Here is a 20,229-nt window from a genome sequence, read left to right on the forward strand (position 1 = left end):
GGTGGATTGTGTGTCCCTGACCCCTTTTTTCCAGGCAGCTTTGAACTTGGCAGTAGATTCAATGACACAATTAGGCTGGAAGATACCATGAGGTTTTAATAATAATCTAATAACACTGTTCAACCAAAACAACATACATGTGTCTCTCATAGAGACATAGAAACACACACCTCTTCCTCCCGCACAGACTCTGAGGTAGAAAATAACACCGCCTGAAGTATAAAAAAATACTCAACAGGCTGAGCCATGGCCCAGACCACAGGTTCACAAGGCACTTGGCTGAAAGGTTGCCCCTTGAGAGCGGGGGGCAGAGGCTAGGCCAGCTGCACTCCAGGCAGCTGGGCATCCCTGGCTTCTAGCATGAAAGCCTGCTCTGGGGAAGCTGGAGAGGGTAGGGGCTGAAACGAATGGCAGCTGATCTGCGAAGAACAGAATGATGCTCCTGGCGCGTAAAAGGCCTTTGGTAAACATCTGCTGAATGAACTGAATGACTGGAGAGGAACAATTCCAAAGAATACATCCTGGAGGTTCTGGGGCCTTTCAGCCCTGGGCAGGGCAACCAAGGGTGAAACAGCACCTCCACGTCTGAAAGGTAGCCAAGGCGGCAGAAATGCCAACACTGGGATGCTTTGGTCTATGTGGGTGGGGGAAGAGTGCAGTGGAGGGTCTCTTCTTTCTTCCCAAAGTGTTTCATACATAACTGGGGCCCTCGACCCAGCAGGGCCCAGCCCTTCTCATCTAGTTCTCCTCCTTGATGGCAGACCTCTGTCTTAACTCTGGTTTCCAGTACCTGGCACAGATCAGGCATCAAGGGCTCATTGAGTGAGTCAAGGCCCATAGCAGCATTAGTAGCTTATCTTCATTCTACCAACCGATTCCATCTGGCCTCAAGTCTCCCTGGCTGGGTCTGACCCTGCCTTAAGGATACCATTCATCTCTCCCTTCCATGGCAAAACAGCTTCATCCCTCGCCTTGGGGAAAAAGTTCTTAGCCAGGTGGGCCATGCGTCTGTTCTGCAGGAGCTGACGCTCCTCAAGGGAGTGGAGACCCCAGGTCCCGTCCACCTGGTCAGGCTCCCAGCGGCGGCTAGGGTGCAGCCAGCAGTAGTAGGCCAGCCGCAGAGCCAGCCCCAGAAGGAAGCAGACGCCAGCCGCAGGCAGCAGGCTCTGCAGCAGGCGCCCGCTGGGCAGCCAGGCGCTCTGAGTCGCCCAGGCCACCACCAGGAGAAGGCTGTCGTTCAGCAGGAACACCAGGTGGATGGTGGCGCGGCCTCGGGTGTGGCCCTCAGCCACGTTGAACCAGGAGAAATACAGGATGGTGGCCACGGTCGCCCGGTACAGCCACTCAGAGTGGGGACCTGGCATAAAGTCCGTGCCCTGCAGCCAGACCCAGAAGAGGAACACCAGCCACAGGCCCAAGAAGTGCAGGGCCACATAGCGGGGGAAGAGGGCTGAGAAGAGGGCCACGACCAGCACCCGGGGCCACAGCAGCAGCAGGTTCCACAGGAAGTAGATCACGGAGGCGCCCGGTCCCAGGAGAAGCTTGGCGGGGAGGCAGGTGCGCAGGGCCCGGTGGTAGTCGAGCAGCGCCCACGAGATACCCACGAAGGACGTACAGATGCTGACCCCTGGGAAGAAGAGCAGACAGGTGAGCCCTGCAGGCAGCCTGCAGGCGTCCCCCGAGGTGGTGGGCACTGCGGAGGCCTTGTAGCCATGCTGCAGTGGGTATTAGAGCTCCCAGTTTGTTGAAAAGTACAGCTGGAGCACAGTAAGTTCACACAACCCTACCAGAGCTCCCATCCACATGGAGTCTGTCCTTCACCACAAACCTTTCAAGTGCTACCCCTGTTACATTTTTCAAGGGTGAGACTTTGTGACTTAACACTCTCATCAGCACCCGTCGCCCAGCATCGGGTACCCCCTGGGCCTTGGCCCCACCCCGAGCACATTCTGAAATCCTTCCTTTCCTTAAAGAGTCCATGCCTTTCTTGAATCAGAACCCCAGTAGTCCAGTTCCCCTTTTCTTAACCTCAGAAAGGGAAGCAGGAAATCCCACAGGGTGACGACAAAGCCTCTAGCTGAAGCCACCTCCTGGGGGCCAGAAGGGATGTCCCCGCTACGCGGCTGGAACAGCCCCTACCCGCCTCCCTTCCACCCTCGGACCAGGCTTCCAGTTTTGATTTTCCAAGACATCCGCCTCCCACCTCCTGGTTGCCCATCCTAGACCAGAAGCACCAGGCCCTCCAAGGAGGGCTGGAAGCATCTCTAGACAGCTTCCTCCCTGCCCGCCTTCCTACCCCATTCGGTCAACAGATGTTCTCTGGGAACCTGCTGTGGGTCGGGAACCCACTCCCAGCCTGGAATCAGCTCTGTGGCCTCTCTAACTACCCCACCCTCAGGGTCTCTGCCAGCCTGATGTTCCTCCAGCTGCCCCACGTGCCACATTCTCTGACCTGACAAGCTGCGCCCTTGCTTATTAGAGAGACCCACTCCCTGTTTCCTCTGGCCTACTCCTCCTTACCCTGCAAGTTCTGGCTTGACTATCCCCTAGAGTCACCCATCCTGACACCACCCCACCCACCGTGAAGGTCCTATAACACCCCACCTCTGTCTGGAGTCTTATTTCCTTATCTCTGAGCTCCTTCAGGGTAGAAAACAGATTTTGCCCCCCGGGGATCCCTCAGCAGCCTAGTAGCTGGCATATAGCAGCAGCTGAAGAAATGTTTGCTGAACAAAAGTTGGGAAAGTCCAATTCTTCCCTCAGTTTCCCATCCCCACCGGTCCATACACACAGGGCAGATGGTCTCCACGTAGCCCTGGTCCTGGATACCCACTGGCCTCAAATAGACAAAAACACAGTCATCCCTCAGAATCCACAGGGGATTGGTTCCCCAAGTCCACAGGCGCTCAAGTCCCTAATATAAAATGGGGTAATGGGGTTGGCCCTCTGAATCTGCGGGAGCAGAATCCACAGAGAGGGCTGACGGTATGCGCCCAATGAGTGCTGTGTGTCCCAGGGAGAATCCCGGCACCTCAGCCCCTTTCCTCGCGTGTAAAATGGAGATAGAGGGCGCTATGAATGTAACGATGACGTAGCACTTTGCACCCGTGCGGACCAACAGCAGGGGCTCAATCGTGGCAGCTGCTGCTGCTGTTTTGTTTTTCCCCAATTAATATTGCAGAACCAGATGAGCAAATGGAAAGGACCCTTGAAGATGGAGTCCAACTCGCCAACTTGTACGACCATGGAAACTGAGGCCAGAGAGGAAAAGACTCTCCAAGTCCCACAGCGAGTGTGGCAGAGCTGGGACTGGTTCCTCGGGAGGCTGTGCCATGTACGGCAGCAGGTGTGCGAGGGTGGAGACGGGAAAGTGGAGATCCTGAATCAGATGTGCACGGGAGTCCTAACTTGACGGCCAGCTGGCATGTGACCTTGGGCAACTCACTTCCCTAAAAACCCCTCAAAGCTGCTCATTGCACAAACCTCTCCCGTGGTTTATGAAGCCACCCGCTTTCTTCCTTCTTAGATCGCTCCACTGGCTTTACTGTAACTGCACGCTTTACAGTCTGTGGTCCTGGCAGGCCAGGGGCCGTGTCTGTCTGCTTCTCCACTGTGGTGTCCCTAACGCAGACAGGCCTGTATGGAGGTGCTCCATAGAGACTTAAGTGTACAAAGGTGCTCAATAATTTCTCTGTTGATTAACTGATTCCTTATTAGACATTAGACACCCAGCATACATTATCTGTTATGTTCAAACTAGTAAAAATTATACTGTAGACTTATCAGGCACTGGGCCTTCTATGCATCACTTCACTTAAAAACTTTTCATTCACCTTATGAGGAAGGATCATCGACTATGTCCATTTTACAGATGAGAACAATAGCTCAGAGAGATAGAGTCCTCTTTGTCCAAACTCAAGGCTGGAGCATGACTTTGGATTGGAACCCAGACCTGCCTCGCTAAAGGACGATTCCCCTATTTCCTAAACAGCCTTTATGAAAAACAGAAAACCTTTCTGACGTTTGTGGGCAACTTTCCCAAGGCGTGAAGGTGCGGAGGGGTGTGGGGGAGTGGTGGGCAGGGGTGGCTGGCCTTGGGCCCGACACTTACACTGGTAGTACTCAGCGCTGCCGCTCTGCAGTATGATGGCCAGCACCAGGGTGAGCTGCGGCGTCGTCTCCAGGAAGGTCTCGAAGAGTCGCAGCATGCTGATGTCCAGGGAGAGGAAGTCGGCGTAGGCCAGGTCGAACTCAGAGGGGGCCTCCTGCCGCCACACCAGCAGCCCCTGCTGCAGCCCCTGCACACACCTAGGCAGCACACGCGATGCCCCAAGGGCCCCAGTTAGCATCCAGTGGCATTCTTCCTTCCCTCCCCACTGAACAGATGCAGACAGCCTCCAATCCTGGCTTGTCACGTACACACAATGAGACCTTGGGCAAGCGACTTAACCTCACTGAACTTGTTTCTTCATCTGTGAAATGGGGATAGATTACTGCTCCTGCTCCTACAGTAGCCACCATTCCAAGCTCATCACTAACCTTGTCTCATTTCCTCCTTTACAACATCCCCATTTTACAGATGGGGGAAACAGGACCAAAGAGCGAATGAGCAGTGGAAACAGGATTTGGACTCCAAGCTGTCTGAAGTTGAAAGATGTACCATGAAAGTGCCTAAAGTGATCATTCTCAAATTTCAGCAAGCCTAAGAATTTCTCATTGGAAAAGGCCCTGATGCTGGGGGGGTTGGGGGCAGGAGGAGAAGGGGACAACAGAGGATGAGATGGCTGGATGGCATCACTGACTCGATGGACGTGAGTCTGAGTGAACTCCGGGAGTTGGTGATGGACAGGGAGGCCTGGCGTGCTGCGATTCATGGGGTTGCAAAGAGTCAGACACGACTGAGTGACTGAATTGAACTGAACTGAAGAATTTCTTAGGATCCTGTGGGAAAGGGGAGCCATGGAGAGCTTCTGAGCACAGATGAGACAAGTCCTACTGTGCTATAGAAAGAGCACACAGGGATCCATTGGAGAGGCCTGCCCAGAGTGATGGGAGCAGAGACAGGGCGGAGTTAAGAGGGTCCAGAGAGGTCTTCCCTCGTGGTCCAGTGGCTAAGAATCCGCCTGCCAATGCAGGGGATACAGGTTCGATCCGTGGTCCCAGGGAAGCTGCCACATGCCTTGGGGCAACTAAGCCCACGCCCTGCAACTACTGAAGCCTGTCTGCCTAGAGCCCGTGCTCCACAAGAGAAGCCACCGCAATGAGAAGACTGTGCACCGCAACAGAGAGCAGCCCCTGCTGGCTGCAACCAGAGAAAACCCACACAGCAAGGAAGGCCCAGCACAGCCAGAAATAAATAAAAGTTTTTTAAATGAGAGAGAGGGTCCAGAGGTTGGACAGACGGACCTGAGTGGCCCGTTGGCCTGAGGGAGGTGGAGGATGCACCAGGATCTCGCCTGCCCAGAACTGATCTCACTTGGCTCTTGGAAGGCGAACCCACTCACTCATTTCTAATTCATTCATTAGACATTTACCCTCGCTTCCCCTGGATGGTCTTGACAACATGCTAAGAGAACAGACAGGCACACCCAGGTTGGGGGTTGTTCCCCAGTGCCCCGGCAGGGGCCTCGGCCTAGTCACAGGCTAGAACAGAGACCCTGTTTTCTCAAGCAAAGCTCAATAGTCTGTCCGACCCGTGCTCAGCAAAAATAGAAGATACATGATGCAGTTATCGATTCAGGGCTCATTGCAGGCTGCCAGGACTGTAATATCTGTGCCCCTTCGTGTTCATCCGATGCCTGGCCAGTCCCTCAGGCGAAACTGCAACATTCAAAGCTCCTCTCGCCCAGTCCTGGAGACTCAAGGCAAGATCTGGACATCCTGACTTTGTCGCATGACTCTGACCCCTTCGTTTCACTTTCCCCATCTCCTGATGGTCCTGCCACTTCTGAAAAGCAGCACAGCCCACACACAGATTTTGTAGGCTCCCCCCACCCCCACAACCCCTGCGGCCAGCCCTGTTTGGCTCCAGGAACATACATGAGTCAGACCCCATCTCTGCCCTCTTGCTTGGTCCTAGGGGTGAGGGGGTGGGGTGGGGAGCAAGTGCTCATGGAGAAGGCAGCTGGGGAAGATAAGGCGAGACCAAGTGCTTCTCTGGAGGTCAGGGCTGCTCAAACTGCTAGGTGACCCAGCTAGCTGATCATGAAGCGAGCTGAAAAAGCTGCTGCTCAACCTGCACGGGGGCAATTCACAGGTCTCATTCCATTCAATCCTTACACTGGGAGCCTCTGGAACACTGAGTAAACAGATCTGAAGGGGGGTCAAGTGACTTGCCCAAGGCTCCGACTATAGCTAAAAAGAACTGCTGGGTTCCGTTGCCCTTAGAGCAGAGTCCGCCCTGGCCAGGCGCTGCGCCCTTCACAACGGGTTTGCCCGCCACGCCCACCTCCGGATGACAACCTCCTTTTAACAGAGGAGGGAACTGAGGCTCTGAAAAAGCCTGGAAGGAGGCCACAGATGGTAAAGCCAGGAGTGGATCCCAAAGGGCCTGACTCCCAAGTCGTGTGCCTCAGTTTCCTCTCTAGGTCCCCGTTTCTTCACTTGTGCCAGGAAGCTCGAGTGATGAGCTCTGAGGGCCGTCAGCCGGAATTTTCCTCCATCAAGGGTCAGGAGTTCAACTGGTGGGAGGGGCGCCCTCTAAACTAGGAGGTGCTTAGCTTCCTTCCACTCCTGGGTCGCAGTCCTCTCCCCTCCGCGCCCCCGTGTCCCAGAGTCAGCCCAGCAGCAGGACGTGACGTGACCTCCGTTCCCCCCTCTCGCTCCCCAGGGGCGGGGCGCTCACCTGTACAGGTAACCCAGCTGGAGGAGATGCAACAGCGCCAGGTGCCGGCCAGGGGGCTTCGGTGCCAGCGGGCTGGAGACGTCGGAGTGCAGCCAGATCCAGCTGAAGAGCTGCAGCGCGACCGAGGCGAGGCCTAACAGCGCCAGCACCAGCGCGGCCCACAGGTAGCGACCGCTGAGCACATACTGGCTCGCGGCCCACAAATCGGCGCCCAGGTCGATCAGGAAGGCGAGGGTGCCCAATATTCCAAGGACCAGGTCCCTTAAGAGCACGGCGCGGGGCGACCAGGGCATGACCCGCGAGCCTCTCCCCCCTCTACTCTTCTGGGCTCAGGCCCGCCCTCCCGGCCCAGGGTCGCAACCGGCCCAGAGGCGCAGTGGCAGGAAGGAGGCGTGCACAGCCCTCGGAGCCGCCCAGGACCAGACCGCTAGGCGGGACTTCCCTGTCCCGCCCCGTCCGGGGAGGGGCGAGGCCCGCAGACCCCGCGGTTGGGGCACCCGCGGTCTCAGTGCTTTCTGGCCCGGCAGCCTGCCTAGGGGTTCCCCGCCCCCGCCCCCTCCAAGCCTAGCTGAGCCCAGAGGGCCGCGAGAACCCGAAGACGCACCTTCCGAGGTGCAGTGTAGCAGGCTTGTTTTATCCTGGAGGCCCAAGGAGGAGAATATGGCCCGCAGATGAGCGCCCGGGTTAGAACTGCCTTGTCTCACGTCCGCACTGCTGCAAAACCAAACCCCAAAGCCCGATCCGATCCCTGACTGGATACCTCGAGGCCAGGCCATGTGCCAGGGGAGACCGAGGGCACTGGGTCCACCAGGCGCATCTTCCTGGCATCTCATTTTACTCGGATTATCCGAATAGGAGGAGGGGAGGACATTCAATAACAGGGCAAGGGAGTTACTTTTATAAACATGATTTATAAATTAATAACATGCATGACGAGCAGAGTGTTTTGGATAAAACATGAAACGTGAAAGAAATGTGCTCCTGGTGGGACCTTCGAGGCTTCATTTCCTGATCATCTGCCCAGTCCCAGTTCATTCTGCTGTCGCGGGGAGGGGAAAGGGTGGGAGAGTCCAGCTCTCAGGGGTGATGCTGCCTCCATTTTACCAAGCGCGTAGGCCGTTGGTCCCCCAAGGTCAGGACACGAGCAGCGCGCGCAGGCCCAGTAGCGCGGCGGGCAGGAGCGCGAGGCGGGGCGCGGGGGCGACGCCGGGGGCGCGCAGGCAGACGGCGTACCCGTCGAAGGCCACCTCGCGCAGTGCGCACACGTGTTCGGCGCGGCACGCCTCGTCGCAGGCCCGCGTGTCGTAACTGACTGAGTTGTAGACGTAGTAGCGCTGTAGCGCGCCCTGGTCGCTAGCGATGCGGCCCAGCGCCGCGTGCATGGAGCGGGCGCCTGCGTCCGGCACCCCGTAGGCCTCGGTCACCCGGTACTCGAGCTCCCAGCGTGGCGCCCCCAGCGCGTTCACCTGGCTCAGGTTCAAGAAGTAGGTCACCATGTCCTGCAGGGGAGCGCGAGGCGGGCGGGCCGTGAGCAGCTGTCCACTTCCGCCCCCAACCCTCCACCTTGCATTTGATCCCGGATTCTAACAGCTGTAATCAGGACCACTCTTAGTATGCTTGGCAGACATCAGCTGGTCCAAACTCCTGAGGTAACTGCATTATCATTCCCATTTCACAGATGAGGAAACTGAGTCCTAAAGAGGTTAATTCATTAGGCCAGTCTCACAGGTGCCTGAGCAGGATTGGAACCCAGGTTGTTTACTCCATGGCCTGTGTATTTTCTATTCAAGCAAGTTCCCAGGTGCACAGAAGATTCTCAGTAAGTATTTGCAAAAAGAACGGATAAAATGAAATCGAAAAGTAGAGGAATGGAATGCCTGGCTGAGAGAGGTTATAGAATTGTGTTTTGATGGGGGCTTGGGATCCACCCAAGACATCTAGAACTCAGGTGCATTTTCTGGACTAGAATGTGGAAGGCTTATCTGTCCAATACTTTCCACCTAAGTTTGAGGATCTGCTTCAAGTCAGCAGAGGTTGGGTAAGAGGGGCTGCCATGTATGGATGGCAACTTTCTGCTAGGCATCTACATTATTTCATTTCACACCCACCTTCGGGCCAAGTGCCCATGTGGACAACAGACCATACTCTTAAAAATCCTCAGCCTGCTTCTACTCTAGAGTCAAGGACCTAGTATCTCAGGCAGTCCCTGGTTTTAAATAGCCTTTCTCAACACTGAGGTTAAGTCTCTGCACCCACCTCTTTCTGGAACTCCAACTTGAACATTCAGCTGCCTCCTCCCTTGGCATTTTCACTTGGATGCCATATAGACATCCCAAAGTTAACAGGAAAGCCAGGGTTCTGATCTTCCCTCCAAAACCTGCTCCTCCCGCAGTGACCCCGTTTCAGTAAATGGCAACCTCTTTCTTTTAGGTGCTCTGTTCAAAGCCTTGGAGCCCTCGTTGCCGCCTCACTTTCTCTTCCACCCCTCATCCAGTCCACCAGCAAATCCTGTCCACTCTGCCTTCAAAATATACCCAGGACTTCCTTGGTGGTCCAGTGGCTAACACTCCATGCTCCCAATTGAGGGTCCCTGGGTTCAATCCCTCGGAGAAAGCAGTGGCACCCCACTCCAGTACTTTTGCCTGGAAAATCCCACGGACGGAGGAGCCTGGTGGGCTGCAGTCCATGGGGTCGCTAGAGTCGGACAGGACTGAGCGATTTCACTTTCACTTTTCACTTGCATGCATTGGAGAAGGAAATGGCAACCCACTCCAGTGTTCTTGCCTGGAGAATCCCAGGGACGGGGGATCCTACATGCTGCAGCTGAGAGTTTCTTCCATGCCCCAACTAGAGATCCTGCATGCCACAACTAGGACCTGACGTAGCCAAATAATAAAATTAATGCTTTGAAAAATAAATCTGTCCAGGATCTAGCTCTCCTCATGAGCTGCTGCAGCCACCCTGGCTCATACCACTGTCACCTCTCAGTGGTTGTAGTCGCCTCCTCACTGATCCCCCCGTTTCCACCCTTGCCCCCTACAGCCTGTTCTTCACCCAGCAGAACAGTGATTTTTTTAAAAAATTCCAGTCTTACAGCCTATGTGACATGATCTCCACTGTGACCCCGCAGGCCTTCTTGCCCCTCCCCACCCAACACACCCAGTTCGTGCCTTCCTCCTCATTCCGCAGACATTCACATGGCTCACTCCCTGACTTGACTCGGAGTTCAGATGTCATCCTATCAGTGACACTTCCTCACCCCATCTATCTGACACCACACACATATGCACGTGCCCCGTAACTGTCACCCACTGCCTCCTCACCCTCTTCTCTTTTCTCCTTAGCACTGATTTCACGCCGCACTTAACTTTACTGTGTTTGTTTATTGCCTGTCTCACTCCGGTAAGGATGTCAGCTCTGGGAGAGCGGTGACTTTTGTTCACGTCTGTGTCTCCTGAGCTTAGCACAGGGCCTGGCACATGGCAGGTGCTTAACACATTTTGTTGCCTACATTAAGGGATCGTACTCCTTTGTCATTTCTGTAGTCACCAGCACATCCCAGGAGGTGGGGGATTGCTCGATGAGTAGGGGCCTGCTTGGCTGCAACCCAGTCGGTGTAGAGAAGACATGGGCAGCGGGCCTGCGGTCACACTGTAAGAGACTGTGACAGCCAGGCCAAAGAGATCCGACTTGTCTGGGGGGCACTGGGGAGCCACTGAAGGTTTTTGAGCAGGAGAGAGACAAGAGTGCTTAAGAAAGATTAATCCCTTCTGCTCTGCTGTACCAGATGAGCTCCAGCGGGGCTGGGCGGGAGGCAGGGAGACCAAATAGGAGGCCCTGACAATGACTGGGGCAAAGGGAGATTTGGGGGAGAATTGATCTGACCTGGTAGCAGGATTTGGAGGTAGCTCCAGGGTTCTAATGCTGAGCTCTCAAAGGGTGGAAGTAACTTGCCCTTCCTGAGGCTCTGGTGAATTAGCTGGGGAAGGTGGTGATCCATTTAGGTCCCTCCCCCACCTTCTCTGGCCCCAGCAGACCCAAGGCTCCTGACCTGCAGGCTCAGCGTAGCTCGGTCGTATTCAAACACCCGGATGCCTGGATTGTTGGCTCCGTTGACCACTCCAGGTAACGTGGTTTTCCACGGGGTGACCCCAGGTGTAAGGAACATGACACTGATGGGGGTACCTTCCAGGAGAGAGACAGTGGGGCTGAGAGTTTGATGACAGAGGGAGGGAAGTGGGCTGGCCGTTGCCTTCCAGGGTGGGTACCTGCCCCATCATAGAACATCCGAAAGCTGTCGGTGTGGTGGTGCCCGAAGAACTGCCCTGCGATGACTCGATGATGCCTCTGGACCACCTTCAGGTACTCCTCGTTGAAGCCCTCTCGGAACCACGCTTTGTTCCGTGTCTTCTCAAAGAAGCCCGGGGGCACGTGGCCAATGATGTACACCTATGAAGAAGGGGTACCCAGCGGGGGTTCAGAGCTGCTTTCCCCAACTCCTCTCCACCTCTCACAGTCTACCCATCTCCCCAAAAGCAAGCAACAGGCTCCAAGGGACCTCCTCCCCCTTCCCTCTCCCAGGTGATTCTGGCATCTCTCTGTACTCAGCAATGAAGGTGCTGCATTTGCCCATACTATGCCTGCCACCCAGACCACCGTTCTTCTGTCCACTTCTGTAAATTCTGACTTTACTGTTTAGTCGCTCAGTTGTGTCCAGCTCTTTGTGACCCCATAGACTGTGTAGTCCGCCAGACTCCTTTGTCCGTGGGATTGCCCAGGCAAGAATACTGGAGTGGGTTGCTATTTCCTCCTTTAGGGGACCTTCCCGACCCAGGGATCGAACCCATGTCTCCTGCACTGGCAGGCAGATTCTTTACCATTGAGCCATCTGGGAAAGCGAAAGTGAAAGTTGCTCAGTCATGTCTGATTCTTTGCAATCCCATGGACTATACGGTCCATGGAATTCTCCAGGGCAGAATACTGGAGTGGGTTGCCATTTCCTTCTCCAGGAGCCATCTGGGAAGCCCTCTGTAAATCCTGCCCATGCTTCAAAACCCTTCTCATGAAATCTTTCTGATCCTTCAGATGAATCTTCTGTTGGAGAGCTCACACGCTGTAACCAAAGCTTCCTTACATGGTTTATAACCTCTGCTGTGTAGCAGTAATGTGTGTTCACATCTTACGTTCATTGAGTCACTCAGCTGTAATGACAGTGCCTGGGCCCTTGGCCCCCACTGCGAGAGGTGGAATGGCGGGGTGGGGCAGTGGTGGCTGGTAAGGAGGGCAGTGAAGAATGTGAGCTTTGGAGAGAAACCATCGCTGAATACCAGATGCGTGTCACCTCTCTGAGCTTCAGTTTTCTCATCAGGAGGGCTACCTAACTGGTGCGGTTTTGAGAGTTCATATATCCATATAAAGCACTTAGCAACTTATCTGATGTATAGCGAGGACTCAAAAGCACCAGCAATGAGATCCTGCCGGGATACACTGGCCAGAGCAGGGACTCAGGCAAATGAGACACAATGCCAGTCGTCGGGGGCTGCCAGCCCAGCAGACTAGAGAGACACACCTCACAGAGGACTAGATGGGCACCCCCAAGGGCAAGGCGTATCTCTGAGGTCTGGCCCACACTGTGGCTGCAGCCAGACTTGGCTTCTGGAGACTGAGCTTCTAGTCTCAGCGAGTGAATGATAGTCTCTCAGGTGTGTCCGACTCTTTGTGACCCCATGGACTGTAGCCTGCCAGGCTCCTCTGAATTCTCCAGGCAGGAATACTAGAGTGAGGAGCCATTTCCTACTCCAGGGGATCTCAGCCCCACCACTCATTGTGTGACTTGAGACCGTCATTGCCCCACCAGGAACTTCACAGCACAATGGGTCCCAGCCTCAGAGGCTGTTGTGAGGATGGAAAAAGCCCTCTCAGGTGTCAAGCTGATGAAGGACCCTCTGTGTCATGAGCATCTTGAGTGAGTGGGTGTGTGTCTGTGCCAAAGTGGGGAACTTGTTCAGGAAGAGACCCCAGGGAGGGAGGAGAGGAGCAGGGAGTCCTTACCATTTCCCCAGCCAGGGATGCGTTGGTCAGCACGTCGTCCAGCCACTGGAACTGCTGGCTGGGGTCCGCCATGCCGGCCGTCTGCTCATTGCTGGTGTAGTACAGGTTGGTGTTGAGGACCACAATTCTCCCAGCCCCGCTCAGCCCCGGCAGTTTCTCAGAATAGAAGGCACCTAGGACATCACAGCCATGGGGGATGTGAAGGGGTCTCTTGCCTCCAGGCAGACACACTCTGTCCCCTGTTACTTCACTTGCCCACCTTGTCCTTCCTTGGCATCCCCCCTTCCCTTCTTTCCCACAGGATGAGCATCGTGGGTAGGACCAAAGGCTCTGGAGCCAGGCTGCCTGGGTTCAAGTCCTGGTTCTATCCCTTACTACCTGTGCCACTTGGGCAAAGTTCCTTAAGGTCTCGATGCCTCAGTTTCCTCCTCCATAGAATGGGAATAACATGGAGGTGTGTTTATCCCTCTGGATTCACTGTCAGCCCTTCTCAGCTCTCTGCCCCAGGAGCAATGGATTAAATCAATGGGTTTCTGTGCTACTGAGGGAAGGAATGAGAGGAGGTCAGGTCTCCTTGGGATGCTGTGTCCCCCATACCAGTGATTCTCAACCTGGTAATTTTGTCCCCAAGGGGACACTTGGCAATGTCTGGAGATGTTTTTGGTTTTCACAATGGGAGATGTTACTTGCAACTAGTGGATAAAGGCCAGCGATGCTGCTGAACACCCTACAATGTACAGGACAGCCCTCCCGCAAAGAATTACCCCTCCCCAAATGTCAACAGTGGCAAGGTTCAGAAACCTGGCTTGAACTGAAGGTCACTGCCCCTGCAAGGGCTGTTGTGAGGAATCTAGCAGTGGACTGAGGGCAGTGCCAGGCACACAGAAAATGCTCGAGGAATATTCACTTCTGATTCTCATTAGTGCTGCGTGGTTAAGAAGATGGGCATTGGGATCAGCCCTGGATCCTGCTCCTGAGGTTGCCTCCTCTGTTGCCCTAATGGTCCAGGAGCGAAGAGAATGAAGACAGAACACAAAATCTGGTGCAATGGCTCAGGGGACCTGCAGCCTCTATTGGACTGAGGTGCAGAGTCTACTCTGAGTCCAGCTTTTATTCCTAACTGCAGACTACAAGACTTTCTCAGATCTTATCTTTCTCAAGACACATGCCATATCAGTTGAAAGTGAAAGAAAGTGAAGTCACTCAGTGGTGTCCGACTCTTTGTGACCCCATGGACTGTAGCCTACCAGGCTCCTCCATCCGTCCATGGGATTTTCCAGGCAAGAGTACTGGAGTGCCATTTCCTTCTCCAATATCAGTTACATACTCCTAAATATCATGGACTTGGACTTCCCTGGTGGCTCAGATGGTAAAGCGTCTGTCTAAAATGGGAGACCTGGGTTTGATCCCTGGGTCAGGAAGAATCCCTGGAGAAGGAAATGGCAACCCACTCCAGTACTCTTGCCTAGAAAATCCCACCGGCGGAGGAGCCTGGTGTCCATGGGGTCGCAAAGAGTCAGGCATGACTGAGCAACTTCACTTCACATTGACATAGTCCAGATCTCCTTGTGTTTACCCCAGGTCATTCCCTTCTGGGCTAGTCTCGGGAACAATTAGCAAGTGCACAGGCAGCATTCATGCCTGACAGAGACCGAGGATTCCAAGGCCCATGCTTTTATGATCCCCTTCATAATCCCTTCTGGGTCTGGCCCTGGCATTTTTAACAAGACTATAATTCTAAGAAAGACATGAAAAATAATCATCAATATAGTTTCTCTGTGAAATTTCTCAAGGCTGTGAAAGTACCTTATTACGAATTCCCACTGATCCTCTAAGCTAGGTGATCTTGGCCAAGTGACTTAGTATATTCAAGCCTCAGTCTCCTAATCTGTAAAATGGGGATAAAATCAGTTCCTATTTCATGGGGGTGTTGTGAAAATGAAATTAGATCAGACTTTGGCATAAAGGGCTCCTTACAGTAGCAAATGATGTTAGTACCTTCTTTGAATAGAGTGACAGATTCGTTTCTGAGCCAGGGTCGCCACAGCTCTGCCACCTGGTTGTAGATATTGTTGCTCCCTGCAGGTAATTGGTTTTTGGGGTGAAAGTCATGATTTCCCAAAGCAGCATAGACTTTAGTATCTGGGAGGAAAAAAGAAATATAAAAAAATATATGGGGGACTTCCCTGGTGGTCCAGTGGCTAAGATTCCACGCTCCCAATGCAGAAGGCTGAGGTTCGATGTCTGATCAGGGACCTAGATTTCACATGCCGCAACTAAAAAAAAATCCTTCATGCTGCAACTTAAGATCCCACACGCCGCGATGAAGATCAAAGATCCCTCATGCTGCAACTAAGACCCAATGTAGCCAAATAAAATCTGGAAACACTGAGCTCTGCCAAAGGAGGAGGTCGTAGAATTCCCATGAGGAATTGTCCACAGAGCCAGAAGTCATACCTATTAACTGCCTGGGAAAAGAACCTCCTCTGTAATACAGATGCAAGCAGACATAAGCATTCATGTAAGAGAAAACACAGATCCTTGGAATCCCAAAGACAGATGAGAAGGGAGGAACCCTGTCCAGTTTATAATCAGATAAGGTGGGGGTCCCCAGAGAAACAGGACCAGACTTGGCTTTCTTGACCTAAGAGAAGGTATTTTGGGCCTACGCCATTCAGGGATTTAAGCCTGGCCACAAGGATTGCCCTTGAACAGATCTCAGTAATAAAGATCTTAAGGGAACAAAAGGACAGACCCCTTAAGAGGGAAGAGAAGAAACAAGAGCAAGATAATGAATCAGTTGTAAAGACTCTTGAGTTCTGTTTCAAACGTAAACACTAGCCTGAAGCACTTTCTCGAGCTGTTTTACAGAATTTAACCCCTGCAGTCTCAAAAATGACAGAATAATCTCTGTTCATTTCCAAGGCAAACCATTCAATATCACAGTAATCCAAGCCTATGCCCCAACCAGTAACGATGAAGAAGCTGAAGTTGAATGGTTCTATGAAGACCTACAAGACCTTTTAGAACTAACACCCCAAAAAGATGTCCTTTTCATTATAGGGGTCTGGAATGCAAAAGTAGGAAGTCAAGAAACACCTGGAGTAACAGGCAAATTTGGCCTTGTAATACGGAATAAAGCAAAGCAAAGGCTAATAGAGTTTTGCCAAGAGAACGCACTGGTCATTGCAAACACCCTCTTCCAACAACACAAGGGCAGACTCTACACCTGGACATCACCAGATGGTCAACACCGAAATCAGATTGATTATATTCTTTGCTGCCAAAGATGGAGAAGCTGTATACAATCAGCAAAAACAAGACCGGGAGCTGACTGCAGCTCTGATCATGAACTCCTTATTGCCAAATTCAGACTTAAATTGAAGAAAGTAGGGAAAACCACTAGACCATTCAGGTATGACCTAAATCAAATCCTTTATGATTATATAGTGGAAATGAGAAATAGATTTAAGGGACTAGATCTGATAGAGTGCCTGATGAACTATGGACAGAGATTCATGACATTGTACAGGAGACAGGGATCAAGACCATCCCCAAGAAAAAGAAATGCAAAACAGCAAAATGGCTGTCTGAGGAGGCCTTACAAATAGCTGTGAAAACAAGAGAAGTGAAAAGCAAAGGAGAAAAGGAAAGATATACCCATTTGTGCCGGGAGCCGGCGAGAGACATTCCACTCGTGACAAAGGTCATGAGGAAGGAGGCTCGGCATACACAAAGGCGGGATCGAGCCTCAGGAGTCCCCCCGGATATTCTCAAGCATTTACCCCCAAAAAACCAGAGTCTGCCTACTTTATTGCTTTGTGCTCTCACCTCTGACTTTACTGGGAGCTGTCCCCCACCACCATCTCACTCTCTCTGTCAAAGAGTTAACTTACAGCTCCAATTCATAAAGTTCCTGGGCAACTAGGAGTGTTTAAATCCAGACCCCTCAGATGGCTCTCTAACTCGCCTGACAAGTTTACCTGGACTCCTACAGCTGTGCATACGATTGTTTACAGTCTCCCAGCCTGGAGAGGCACGGGAAGCTTAAGATATTCGAATAGCTTAGAGCCTCTCAAAGAGTTAGAAACTGTCAGAATAAAACTAGTAAAAGATTTCATTGATGAGCCAATGCTTGTTGCCAAGTTTTCACATCCCCTGAATTGTATCCTTGAATATGTATTAATTAATAGTTGGTATGTAGAAAAAATAAGTAGTGGCCTTGGTGTTAGTAACTTCAGACCCTTAAGGTAATAAATTCTTTCCTTTGTTGTAAACCCATTACACATCCGCCCTATAGGAATGCAATTTTATCTTCGGAAGATGGCGCCAAACCTTAAAATAATTACTCTTAGAGAAAATAAGTCTTACGGTTGATAAGTCTTTGTCAAGAGTCATAAAATGTTAATAGGCCTTCTGGCCAGAAGATGATGTAAATCACCTAAACCATTTGTATACAATAAATTTGCAGGAAAGAAACCCTGGTTTTTGATAAGGATCCAAAACTGCTGACTTTGCATCCCCTATTATCCTCTATGTGTAACTTAGGGTATAAAAGCTAGTGGAGATGATGGAATTCCAGTTGAGCTATTTCAAATCCTGGAAGATGATGTTGTGAAAGTGCTGCACTCAATATGCCACAAATTTGGAAAACTCAGCAGTGGCCACGGGACTGGAAAAGGTCAGTTTTCATTCCAATCCCAAAGAAAGGCAATGCCAAAAAATGCTCAAACTACCGCACAATTGCAGTCATCTCACACGCTAGCAAAGTAATGCTCAAAATTCTCCAAGCCCAGGCTTCAGCAATATGTGAACCGTGAACTTCCTGATGTTCAAACTGGTTTCAGGAAAGGCAGAGGAACCAGAGATCAAATTGTCAACATCCGCTGGATCATGGAAAAAGCAAGAGAGTTCCAGAAAAACATCTATTTCTGCTTTATTGACTATGCCAAAGCCTTTGACTGTGTGGATCACAATAAACTGTGGACAATTCTGAAAGAGATGGGAATACCAGACCACCTGACCTGCCTCTTGAGAAATCTGTATGCAGGTCAGGAAGCAACAGTTAGAACTGGACATGGAACAACAGACTGGTTCCACATAGGAAAAGGAGTACGTCAAGGCTGTATGTTGTCACCCTGCTTATTTAAATTCTATGCAGAGTACATCATGAGAAACGCTGGGCTAGAAGAAGCACAGCTGGAATTAAGATTGCCAGGAGAAATATCAGTAATCTCAGATATGCAGATGACACCACCCTTATGGCAGAAAGTGAAGAAGAACTAAAGAGATGAAAGTGAAAGAGGAGAGTCAAAAAGTTGGCTTAAGGCTCAACATTCAGAAAACTAAGATCATGGCATCTGGTCCCATCACTTCATGGGAAATAGATGAGGAAACAGTGGCTGACTATTTTTTTGGCCTCCAAAATCACTGCAGATGGTGATTGCAGCCATGAAATTAAGAGACACTCCTTGGAAGGAAAGTTATGACCAACCTAGACAGCATATTAAAAAGCAGAGACATTACTTTGCCAACAAAGGTCTGTCTAGTCAAGGCTATGGTTTTTCCAGTGGTCATGTATGGATGTGAGAGTTGGACTGTGAAGAAGGCTGAGCGCTGAAGAATTGATGCTTTTGAACTGTGGTGTTGGAGAAGACTCTTGAGAGTCCCTTGGAGTGCAAGGAGATCCAACCAGTTCATCCTAAAGGATATCAGTCCTAAATATTCACTGAAAGGACTGATGCTGAAGCTGAACTCCAATACTTTGGCCACCTGATGTGAAGAGCTGACTCATTTGAAAAGACCCTGATGCTGGGAAAGATTGAAGGCAGGAGGAGAAGGGGATGACAGAGGATGATATGGTTGGATTGGCATCACCAACTCAATGCACATGAGTTTGGGTAAATTCCGGGAGTTGATGATGGACTAGGAGGCCTGGTGTCCTGCAGTTCATGGGGTCAGAAAGTGTCGGACACGGCTGAGTGACTGAACTGAACTGAACTGAACTGAACCCCTGCAACCACTAGGTCCTGGGGTCACTAAGACAGGACTTAGCGACTGAACAACAACGATCACCAGATCTACTGAAACCTAAGGGATGATGATATTGACCTTTTCTGACCCTCATGACTTCAATCAACCAAAGCATGGACTCTGTCAACTTTGCCCTAATTCTGTATTGAATTCTCCTCCTCAGGCCGCTTCATGAATATATGCATATATATGAATATATGCATATATCCCTCCCTAGCTTACAACTGCCCCAATTTTACTGTTCAGGGAACCACTGATTTGGGAAAGATTCATGGTGTTCTCCTTATTTGGTGCAAGTAGTAAATCCTTCCTTCTCCTGATGTTTGGCTTGGTTGTGTCTTTTGGCCTAACACCCACCAAGAGTCGAACCTTGTTTTGGGGTAACAGGTTTTTGCTGTGTCTATGTGTTGGGCACTTCTAGAAGCTCCTTACAAGCATAAACTCCATGGGGGCACCACCTGGCATCATGTTCATGACCAAGTTCCCTATCCCTAGAACGCTGTCTCACCCATAGTAGACACATTTGTTGACGGACTAAATGAATGAATGGGTTACCTTATTTAATCCTCACAACAGACCTCTGGGCAGGTACCATTATTTTCCTCATGTTGCACAGGGAGAACACCGAGTGTCCAGAGCGTGGCCCACCTGGAGCGTGGCAGAGCCTGAACTGGGGCCCGAATCTGTTTGCCTTGCACACCCATGTGCCCCATCGGCCACAGTGGAGAGGCAGGGGCCAGTGTTCACACGACTCTGATGAGGAACCCAGGTGCATGTGGCGAGAACTCACGACATGGAACCAAAATCTCAAATTTCAGCCTCTTCCTCCTCTCCAACTTGTTGCTTCAGCTTATTTATCTTTATAATGGGGAGTGTTCTGCTTGACCCACGTCGCTACCATTCTCAAATAAGATAAGGCCTTGTTTCACCTCTTCCAGTTTGTTCTCATTTTAACATCTCTACAAGTGGGCCGTGTCTTACCATTGAGGCCAGGAGAAAGCGCTGTGTCATACTTTAATGGACAGCATTTTTTTTTTCTTAGCAATACATAAAACAATGAAACATCCTATAGTCAATGGGGTATCTCAGATTTAGGAAATCCAATGCATATGCAAGCATGTTATGAACTATAAAATCTTATCATTTATACTTATATGTTAAATCATAATAATAAAACATTTTCTTATCCATTATTTCACTTTTATTCCTGAAGCCACATGTGGAGCAAAGAAAAGAGCGTTCAGAGTAAGATCTGAGTTTGAGTCCCTCCCTAGGAACTGACTAGCTTTGCCCTATAGATT

General features: G+C 51.4%; 2 protein-coding genes and 1 long non-coding RNA gene across 4 annotated transcripts in view; 1 reads left to right on the plus strand and 2 right to left on the minus strand.

Annotated features, from left to right (window-relative positions):
• Window positions 1-76: 76 nt before the first annotated feature.
• XKR8 (XK related 8) lies at window positions 77-7,234 on the minus strand. Its single transcript, XM_002685687.6, has 3 exons — window positions 6,845-7,234; window positions 4,112-4,308; window positions 77-1,627 (listed from the first exon to the last, which is right to left on the minus strand). The coding sequence occupies exons 1-3, from the start codon at window positions 7,135-7,137 to the stop codon at window positions 888-890; spliced, it is 1,230 nt and encodes a 409-aa protein (XP_002685733.1). The 5' UTR covers window positions 7,138-7,234; the 3' UTR covers window positions 77-887.
• LOC112443407 (uncharacterized) lies at window positions 6,920-19,248 on the plus strand. The gene is made up of 2 exons (XR_009492261.1): window positions 6,920-7,008; window positions 8,523-19,248. It is a non-coding gene; the product is annotated as an uncharacterized lncRNA (long non-coding RNA).
• The window catches only part of SMPDL3B (sphingomyelin phosphodiesterase acid like 3B), a 32,739-nt gene continuing 20,245 nt past the window's right edge, over window positions 7,736-20,229 (minus strand). The window contains exons 4-8 of one of the 2 annotated variants that reach the window (NM_001100379.1): window positions 14,894-15,037; window positions 12,896-13,068; window positions 11,113-11,293; window positions 10,896-11,029; window positions 7,736-8,343 (exon numbers count right to left, since the gene is read on the minus strand). In NM_001100379.1, the coding sequence (NP_001093849.1) occupies window positions 7,978-8,343; window positions 10,896-11,029; window positions 11,113-11,293; window positions 12,896-13,068; window positions 14,894-15,037 (998 nt within the window). In that variant the 3' untranslated portion in view covers window positions 7,736-7,977. The remainder of the gene's footprint in view (window positions 8,344-10,895; window positions 11,030-11,112; window positions 11,294-12,895; window positions 13,069-14,893; window positions 15,038-20,229) is intronic. The other variant, XM_015460330.3, reaches the window with a different exon arrangement.

Source organism: Bos taurus, chromosome 2, assembly GCF_002263795.3.
Source record: "Bos taurus isolate L1 Dominette 01449 registration number 42190680 breed Hereford chromosome 2, ARS-UCD2.0, whole genome shotgun sequence".
Lineage (NCBI taxonomy): Eukaryota > Metazoa > Chordata > Mammalia > Artiodactyla > Bovidae > Bos > Bos taurus.